Source organism: Hordeum vulgare, chromosome 2H (genome assembly GCF_904849725.1).
Source record: "Hordeum vulgare subsp. vulgare chromosome 2H, MorexV3_pseudomolecules_assembly, whole genome shotgun sequence".
Taxonomy (NCBI): Eukaryota; Viridiplantae; Streptophyta; class Magnoliopsida; order Poales; family Poaceae; genus Hordeum; species Hordeum vulgare.
The window spans coordinates 661,193,911-661,204,281 of NC_058519.1; the positions used below are offsets into that span (position 1 = coordinate 661,193,911).

The following is a 10,371-nucleotide window of genomic DNA, read 5'->3' on the forward strand; positions in this document are numbered from 1 at the left end:
AGGGCGGCATCATACGACAATGACCAGAACTCTGAGTGAAACGCTCTATATGCATGTTGTTAGAAGCATATACGTGTAGTTAGAGATAAGGAGAGATAGACATAGAATTAGTTTAAACATCGAATGCCCTGTCTCTGCATATCCACTTGTGATTAGACATGTTGACCAGGAATTTGTGCTACTGCATGCGATACTTGAAAAGGACAGCAGCATGCGACCAACATTGAGTCAAGGGCTTTTTACGATGACATCACAAGTTTGAATGGCTCATAGCAATAGCAGTCCACATTGCATTTCATATGGATATGTACATCAATCATTGAAGCATCGCCGCCGAACCCATCAATCATCTACAAGTGCTATAGAGAAACCATAACTCAAACCCATCAGCCTTCTACAAATGCAGTAGAGAAACCATATCTCAATGCACGACCAGAGCTGTAATCTCTAGAGCACGAGTCCTCATGTCTCCTGTTAAGTTACTTACTCTGATAATCCTTGTCCTATCCTCTCTGCTTACATGTTCTTTACTAGGTGCCACAGCTCTCCGCGGGGATGCTAGAACCGACTTCCAAGCACTCCGTTGCCTTAAACTCCATCTCAATACTTCTGCCGGAGTCCTAGCCTCATGGAAGATTGATGATTCCCTCCAACGGTTCTGCACTTGGCCCGGTCTTACTTGCAGCAAAAGGCACAAGTCTCGTGTTGTTGCACTGGACCTCGAGTCATTCCACCTTGATGGTCAAATACCTCCTTGCATTGCAAATCTCAGTCTCCTCACAAGAATCCACCTCCCAGACAATCAGCTTTGGGGTCCAATCCCGGCTGAACTTGGCCAACTAAATAGGTTGCGGTATCTTAACCTTAGCTCAAACAATCTTAGCGGTATGATACCAAGCAATCTATCCTCATGTTCTCAGCTTCGAGTTATTGATCTTGGGAGTAACTCCATCGTCGGTGAGATCCCAACAAACCTAAGCCAGTGTTCAAATATGCAGCAGCTCAACTTAGGTCACAACAAGCTCACTGGAGGCATCCCACAAGGTCTGGGGATGCTTCGCAACCTTTCAGTTTTGCGGCTTCTTGGAAATACTTTGACGGGCAGTATTCCCGTTTCACTTGGAAGCAGCTCTTCTCTCCACTCTGTTTATCTAACCAAAAATAGCCTCACAGGACCTATCCCATATCTCCTAGCTAATAGTTCATCACTTCAATTTTTGGTCTTGGCCAACAATAAGCTTGGTGGGGAGATTCCGCCCGCACTATTTAATAGCACGTCACTCCAAGTCTTATCCCTTGCAGTGAACAACTTTACTGGGTCCATACCTTCTGTTTTCCCCAATATTATTGACTCGCCCTTGAAGTATCTTATCTTAACATCCAATAATCTTGCAGGCACGATACCTTCTACTCTAGGGAATTTTTCATCCCTTTCCTGGCTATTGCTTGGACAAAATAGTTTCCAAGGTAGCATCCCAGTGAGTATTGGTAAGCTTCCAAACCTACAAGTACTAGACCTGAGTTACAACTTCTTATCAAAGAGTGTACCCGCCTCTATTTACAACATATCAACACTCACATACCTTGCCATGGGTGCAAATATTCTGGCAGGGGAAATTCCATATAACATTGGATATAACCTTCCAAAACTCCAGACATTGGATATTGGAATGAACAAATTCCATGGCCAGATCCCCACTTCACTAGCCAACACTTCAAATCTTGAAAAGCTCAACCTCGCTAAAAATTCATTCCATGGTATTGTGCCTTCTTTTGGGACTCTTCCCAATTTGATCAGTCTAAATCTAGGAAAGAATCGTCTCGCAGCAGGAGATTGGTCTTTCTTAACCTCCTTGACCAATTGCACCCAACTAGTGCAATTATTCTTGGATGCAAACATCCTTCAGGGACATTTGCCAAGTACCATTGGAAGCCTTTCAAAGAGCTTAGAGGTGTTGTTATTAAGAGAAAATAAAATATCAGGCACCATACCGCAAGCGATAGAGCGCCTCACAAACATCCAAATTCTTTACATGGAAAAAAATTGGCTTACTGGGGGTATCCCTAAATCAATTGGAAATCTTCAAAATTTGTTTGTCCTAAGCTTATCTCAGAATAAACTTTCTGGGCAAATTCCACTATCAATTGGTAATCTAAGCCAACTGAGTGAGCTATATTTACAGGAAAATAATTTGATGGGACCGATCCCAAGAGCTCTAGGAGACTGTGAAAAACTGAGCATATTGAACCTCTCTTGTAATAGTTTTGATGATCGCATACCAAAGGAGCTCTTTACTCTTTCCTCCCTTGCAGAAGGTTTGGACTTATCTCACAACAACCTCTCGGGAGAAATACCATTGGAGATTGGCCATTTGTTAAATCTTGGCCCATTGAATATTGCCAATAATCAGTTGTCTGGACAAATACCCTCTACTCTAGGTGAGTGCGTCCACTTGGAGTCATTGCACATGGAGGGGAATAATTTTCATGGGAGAATCCCTCAATCTTTCATGAATTTGAGAGGCATCATTGTGATGGATTTATCTCAAAACAACTTGTCCGGCAAAATCCCCAACTTCTTTGAGTCCTTTAGTTCCATGAAGCTTCTTAATTTGTCGTTCAACAACCTTGAGGGACCAATACCACTGGGTGGAATGTTTCAGAATGAAAGTGAGGTGTTCATACAAGGGAACAAGAAGTTATGTGCCAGCACCCCAGTGCTAGGGTTGCCTCTTTGCAGTACAGTCATATCCAGAAAAAAGTCATACACCTCCAAGATTTTGAAGATTGTTGCAATTACTGCTATTTCTTTGGTCATGTTATCATGCTTTGGAGTCATTGTTTTGAAGAAGAGAAAGAAAATCAAACATGCATCACATCCATCTATCAAAGAATTAAAGAAGTTGACTTATGCTGATGTAGTGAAAGCAACAAATGGTTTTTGTTCAGCCAACTTGGTTGGTACCGGAAAATATGGGTTTGTATACAAGGGTAGAATTGAGTCTGAAGAGCATCATACAGTCGCTATCAAAGTTTTCAAACTTGATCAACTTGGAGCAACAAAGAGCTTCCTTGCTGAATGTGAGGCAATGAGAAACACTCGCCATCGTAATCTCGTAAGGGTGGTCACTGTATGCTCAACAACCGACCCAATAGGAAATGAGTTCAAAGCTCTTGTTCTCGAATTTATGAGAAATGGCGACCTGGAGAGTTGGCTCCATCCAACACTACTCCACGAGTATCATCCCAAAAGGCAATTGTGTTTGGGTTCAAGAATAACAATAGCAGTGGACATAGCTGCTGGTTTGGATTACCTCCATAACCATTGCATGCCGCCTATGGCCCACTGTGATCTGAAGCCCAGCAATGTACTTCTGAATGATGTCATGGGCGCATGTGTTGGTGACTTCGGGTTGGCTAAGTTCCTACATGGTTATTATACTTCTTCGGGGATTGATGGTTCTACAAGCTTAGTGGGGCCAAGGGGATCTGTTGGATACATTGCACCGGGTAAGAATTTCTTAATACAAGTTGTATTTTTGGAAATATAACTTGCAGGCTCTTTAGGATATGCAAGTTGCCAGTATATATTACTTTTAACTTTTTTTGCAGCAATTCTTTTGACTCTTCTGCCCAATTAATTATTTTGTGTTTTTTAATTGTTGGATAACTATATGTATTACAGAATATGGATTAGGGAGCAAAATCTCCATGGAGGGTGATGTTTATAGCTATGGAATCATTATCTTAGAGATGCTCACTAGGAAGCGTCCAACTGATGAGATGTTCAAAGAAGGCCTGAGCCTTTATAAATTTGTGGAAAAATCATTTCCTGAAAAGATTTGCGAGATGCTAGATCCTAAAATCATCCCTTATTATGGGAACCAAGATGAAGAAGCAGGAAGTACTTTAGACCAGTTAAATTATCAAATGGCTGAAGGAACAATGATCTGCATCCGCAAACTTGCTAAGGTTGGTCTGTTATGCGCTGCAGAGATGCCTAAAGATCGTCCAGGGATGCAGGATGTTTACGCTCAAGTCGCCGCAATCAAAGAAGCATTTTCAGCATGGCAGGGCTGATCAGAAGTTAGGATAGGTGGATAGTCATCTAGGCCTATTTTCATTATCGGTTGCGGCGTGATAGACGCCTTGTATCTTTTTACTTTTTCAAGACCGCTTTGTACTTGCTTCAGACTGGTTTCGTGTTTAATAAAATGTTGCATGCATCACTCGATGCAGAGGCCGAGGCGACGCCTCCATTTTAAAAAAAAAAGGGCTGATCAGAAGTACAGCCGTATCAGTCAAATTTCCCACACACTGCTGGTGATCATGACCTACAAGTAGTTTCTCTACATAAGGCGTTATTTTTATTCATCGAAAGCATGCTGTGTTGTAAATCATGTTCCATTTCACTAGAAAATAAGTACTATGGTAGAGGCAGACCTCTATAAAATAAAGTTCAGCACATAAATATATATTTTGACTTGGCTGCTTTTTCCGCACACCTAATATTACTTTAAGGTTTAAGCCCAAATATGAACTAATTACACACATGTGACGATGTTAAAGTTGTACAGTGCAAGTCTCACTCCTCTCTCTCTCTCTCAACCGCGCCATTGCGCACCACTGTACATGTATTATGTATACACCTGAATAGAGGAATTGGCACCCAAGGTGCTTTGCATTCTCCCTCCACTTTCTTACACACATCAAACTATTAAAAAGGTGAAGCACACATGCAAGGATATCACATTTACCCTCAAAATGTTACACAATCTAAAGTGAGGTAACCTTTCGGACGCACACGCATCATGGGCCACTACACGGCATCTTGGTCAAGCAATCAAAAGCGGAGGCACACGTTGGCGAATAAGCAAACACACTCGACGTTTCTAAATAAATGTGCAAATTCTATCAATTGTTTGTGAGGATAATAAAAAGAGTCAAACTCTTGAAAATTCCACATAAGCTAATATTTCAGCCAACATCTGCCATTAATGGTTTTGCTAGGGTCCTGTCGAACTGAACTCGAACTGGTCCATGAGATTAATAGTAATGGAATGGAGAGAGCATATATAGGAGATGGGAGTTGATCTTGTGGACGGGGGGACGGCGGGGGGGGGGGGGGGGGGATCGTTGGAAGTGGTTAAGGAAAGAAGGCGGTTTTGCAGGGATGTAAGAGAATATATAGTTTGTATACTCTCTGATGGGGATACTACCCCTGAGTATACCAAGAGCGGAGATTAACCGTCTTCAAGACATTTGGGGCCGCCTGGCCCCCCAGGCCGGTTGGCGATAGCCGGCCAATTCGACCAACACAAGTCCGCCGGCTGGCGATAGCCGGCCCCTTTGGCCGTACATGCCCCGCCGGCTAGCGATAGCCGACCCCTTTGGCCGTACATGCCCGGTCGGCTGGCGGTAGCCGGCCCCTTCGGCTCACGAGTTTGGCCTGCTGGTGATAGCCGGCCCCTTCGACCAACCCAAGACCGGCCGACTGGCGATAGCCGACCCCTTTTGGGCCGCACATACCTGGCCGGCTTGCGATAGCCGGCCACCTGCTCAACGCGTGCCCAACCGCCTGGCGGGCTCCCCTCCCATCCGGCCGTACTATCGTACGCAGACAAGACAAGACGAATGATCAAAGGCTATCACGACAACAGTATGTGCTGACATATACGACCCCGCATCGGCGTGATGATGGGAGGGTCAGCGAGGCTACGGGAACCCCGACCCTGACTGGGCAATGTGGTCCTATAGCCACGTTCCCCTCTGTCGCCTGCGCCCTGACGGCTCTGCGCGCCGGCTGCTGATGCACACGACCAGCGGCCCCCGCGACAAGACCCAACCGCAGGTGGGCCCCGTAGCCGGCCCTAGGCTGACAACCGACCCCCACCTCAAAATCCTAGCGTTACCACTGTAACATCTAGCTGCGCTATAAAGCCATGCGCCTGCCCACTGAGAGAGGCATGTTGACGGGAGAAAAGGGAGAAACATTCACTTAGTTTAAACGCCCACAACTAGTCGTAGAACACCACCTGAGGTAGCGAGACCGACAGCCAGTGCTCCGTCGTCTCCCTCCTCACGAACATCTCAAGGAGCAACCTTTGTATTGTGATTCCCATATAGTCAGACAGGAAGGACTAGGGGATTTACCTCATCGGAGGGCCATGAACCTAGGTAAACCGGCGACATGTGTGTTGTGCCTACACCCGTTCCCAGACGCCGTCGGCGCCCGTCGGCCCCAAACCATGAGTTAAGCAACCCCATGGCATCTATCTTGGAAATACCACGACACTCTCTTTGGCAAACCAGCATTATTTACAGCGGATTTGTGATTTTGTAAGTGGCATTTTTCGTAAAGAATATAGTAGAACCATGTTGAACCACTTAAAAGATTACATGACGATCGAGGAAGAAGTGAGCAGGGTTCCCTGAGGCTCCCACGACACCTAGGGTTTCCCCTCCGCCCTCCGCTGCTGCCAGCCCTCCCGTCGTCGCTGCCCCTCCCGTCGGTCAGGTTCCTCCTCCGCCCCCGTCCCCCTCCTCCTCCGTCTCCCTCGTCCTGGATCCGCCTCGCGCCGCCTCCCCGGGAGGTGGCCGGGGCGGCTCGCAAGCTCATGTCCTGTGAGCGTCCTCCTCCTCTGTCCCCCTTCGTCGCCGCCAGCGGGCGCCCCCGGCGCTGGTCTGGGTGGTGCTGGCGGTGGCGGGCCCTCCTTTCCCCGTGAGCTCCGTTCCCCTTCCCGGGGCAGGGGACGGCGGCGGTGCAGCTCGGCCGGCTGCGGTCCGGCGACCCGGTGGTGGTGGCCGGCGGCGGGTGAGGTGGCGGTGCTGCTCTTTGGCGGCAGGGCAGCGTGGTGGTGCAGGGTGGCCCGCGGCGTGCCCTCGGCCCAGGTCTGGGCCCTGCGGTGTCTTCTACATGGTGGTCGCGGTGTCTTCTACATGGTGGTGAGGAGGAGCAGCTTGGACGGGGGGGGGGGGGGGGGTGGCGTCATTGACGGTGCGCGTGATGCAGCATGATGGCGGGTGCTACGGCAACAGACAACAGCGCTAGAGATTGACACGTTGACGAAGACTAGGCTTGCGTTGGTTTTTCCCTCGAAAAGGAAAGGGTGATGCAGCACAGGAGCAGTAAGTATTTCCCTCAGTTTGAGAACCAAGGTATCAATCCAGTAGGAGAATCTCGTCAAGTCCAGAGTACCTATGCAAACACCATTAGTAGAAAATAGGGCTTTGGTTCGGGCCTGGCCAGCCCATTAGTCCCGGTTCTTCACGAACCGGGACCCATGGGGGGCATTAGTCCCGGTTCTTCACGAACCGGGACCCATGGGGGGCATTAGTCCCGGTTCATGAGCCCAGGGGGCCGGCCGGGGCCTCGTGGGCATTGGTCCCGGTTCGTGTGGACCCATTTGTGCCGGTTCTAGGCACGAACCGGGACCAATGGGCCGCGCTACTGGCCCACATCCATTGGTACCGGTTCATGCCTTGAACCGGTTTAGAAGGGGGGGGGCTTTAGCCCCGGTTTATGCCACGAACTGGGACAAATAATTTGCCTATATATACCCATCGCCGCGGCAGAGCACTCTGTTTTTTTTTGGCCGGCGAGGGGAGGGAATTTGGGTGCTCTAGCTTACCTCCTATGCACATGAGATGTTCAATGAAATGCCCGAGCCACACTAGTTAAGCTTTCTCCTCTCGAAGCTCGACCTCGGAGCTCCATTTTTTCCAAGATTTGTCTAGATTTAGCGGTCCATCACGCCCCGTCCCCGTTTTCACCGCTCGGGCACGTCCATGTGTACGTCCGCAATGTCGTGTGCAAGCTCCTCCGTAGACAGTGAGGTAAGTCGATTTGGATTTTCGGTTGACATTGGATTTGGGGATTTCTCATCTAGGATTTCGCGGGATGGGCCATAATATGCGCCTTTCTGGCTTGTAGGTGGATGGCTGCGGGATTGTGCAGTTCCAATCCGAATTTTTCATTCCCAATCCAAGTTTCTACGGCCTTGAGGAGCGCTCGAATCACCGTTGCCCGGGGCATGGGCTAATTCCTGCTCGCCGTGTTTCTTGGGGTGGAGCAAGCACGGGAAGAAGGTTTTTGGGTTGTCCACTCGATGTAATTCCGCAAAACATCATTTGGTACTCTGTTTTCATCGATTTATTGCAAAGTTATGAATTTCACCTAATTATGTGAACTCTGATTTAACAGCTTCCTGATGAGTGTGATTGGGTTATTTGGATTGACCCCCCTCCCACTGAGCTAGTGGGGCAAGCTTTTGAGGAGCTCCATGGTGGCCTTGAACGTAGTTGGATCAAAGCTAGTAGGATGGAGAAGAAGGTTATGGATCTGAATAATGAAAACAAGAAAATGCAATTGAAGTTGCAGAAAAGGAATGAGCTCATGGAAACAATGGGTTTTCTCTTTGTTCTTGGCATCATCATTGTGGCTAGTTTAGTTTCTATTTGATCTAAGCAAACCAATTAAGTGGCAGTGTGTGTGTTATGTTTCTGCTAGTGTGTTGTGCCCTAGATGTAATTCTATCATTTGTGCACTCTTGTGAACTTGAACAAATGTAATGTTGTGCCCTAGATGTAATGGATATCATGTGTTGTGTTAAAATTGTCACCACTGCCAACTTGGAACCTTTTCAGAGTTCATTTCAAATGCTTTTCAATTTCATGGTCCTATAGCTCAAAATAATCAGTAAATGCATGAAAAATAACAAATGAAGTCAGAAAGGGTTGTAAATTGATGATGTGGCTTTGAATGGTGCATTTTGAACACAAAAAAACTATGGAGTTAAAATAAGTTCAAAAAAATGAAATCTCTTTGTAAGAGACGAATTTCCATATGAAACCCTGATACTTCTAAAGAGATTGTCCGTTTTGTACACAAAGTGCATCCAGTTTTTGCCGTAACCCTCTCAACTTTCTCGCACATGCTATGTGGGTGAAATGATGATACCATGTCAACTTGGAACCTTTTCAGAGTTCATTTAAAATGCTTTTCAATTTCATGGTCTTATAGCTCAAAATAATCAGTAAATGCATGCAAAATAACAAATGAAGTCAGAAAGGGTTGTAAATTGATGATGTGGCTTTGAATGGTGCATTTTGAACACAGAAAAACTATGGAGTTAAAATAAGTTCAAAAAAATGAAATCCCTTTGTAACAGACTAGTTTCCGTATGAAACCCTGATACTTCTAAAGAGATTGTCCGTTTTGTACACAAAGTGCATCCAGTTTTTGCCGTAACCCTCTCAACTTTCTCGCACATGCTATGTGGGTGAAATGATGATACCATGCCAACTTGGAACCTTTTCAGAGTTCATTTAAAATGCTTTTCAATTTCATGGTCTTATAGCTCAAAATAATCAGTAAATGCATGAAAAATAACAAACGAAGTCAGAAAGGGTTGTAAATTGATGATGCGGCTTTGAATGGTGCATTTTGAACACAGAAAAACTATGGAGTTGAAATAAGTTCAAAAAAATGAAATCCCTTTGTAACAAACGAGTTTCCGTATGAAACCGTGATACTTCCAAAGAGATTGTCCGTTTTGTACACGAAGTGCATCCAGTTTTTGCGGTAACACTCTCAACTTTCTCGCATATGTTATGTGGATAAAATGATGATACCATGCCAACTTGGAACCTTTTTAGAGTTCATTTCAAATGCTTTTCAATTTCATGGTCTTATAGCTCAAAATAATCAGTAGATGCATGAAAAATAACAAATGAAGTGAGAAAGGGTTGTAAATTGATGATGTGGCTTTGAATGGTGCATTTTGAACACAGAAAAACTATGAAGTTCAAATAAGTTCAAAAAAATGAAATCCCTTTGTAACAGACGAGTTTCCTTATGAAACCATGATACTTCGAAAGAGATTGTCCGTTTTGTACACGAATTTTGTTACAAACTTTAATAGCAAAAAGAACTATCATAAAATAAAATAAATAAGTAATTAGAATTTTGTTACAAACTTTAATAGCAAAAAGAATTATCGTAAAAGAAAATAAATAAGTAATTAGAAACAAAAAAGAAAGCAAAAAAAACTGGGAAAAAATTAAAATAAAGGAATCAACTAAAAAGTTTTTATAAACCTCTAGTATTATTGAAACTAAAATTATATAGAATTTTGTTACAAACATTAATAACAAAAAGAATTATCATAAAAGAAAATAAATAAGTAATTAGAATTTTGTTCAAAACATTAAAAGCAAAAAAAATTATCATAAAAGAAAATAAATAAGTAATTAGAATTTTGCTACAAACTTTAATAGCAAAAAGAATTATCGTCAAAGAAAATAAATAAGTAATTAGAAACAAAAAAGAAAGCAAAAAACAGGAAAAAAAATTAAAAAAAGTGCCACATA

At 44.7% G+C, this 10,371-nt stretch overlaps 1 protein-coding gene across 1 annotated transcript; it reads left to right on the plus strand.

Annotated features, from left to right (window-relative positions):
- The first annotated feature begins 400 nt into the window (after positions 1–400).
- Positions 401–4,132, plus strand: LOC123431355 (probable LRR receptor-like serine/threonine-protein kinase At3g47570). The gene is made up of 2 exons (XM_045115166.1): positions 401–3,510; positions 3,686–4,132. The coding sequence occupies exons 1-2, from the start codon at positions 465–467 to the stop codon at positions 4,078–4,080; spliced, it is 3,441 nt and encodes a 1,146-aa protein (XP_044971101.1). The 5' UTR covers positions 401–464; the 3' UTR covers positions 4,081–4,132.
- The last annotated feature ends 6,239 nt before the right edge of the window (positions 4,133–10,371 follow it).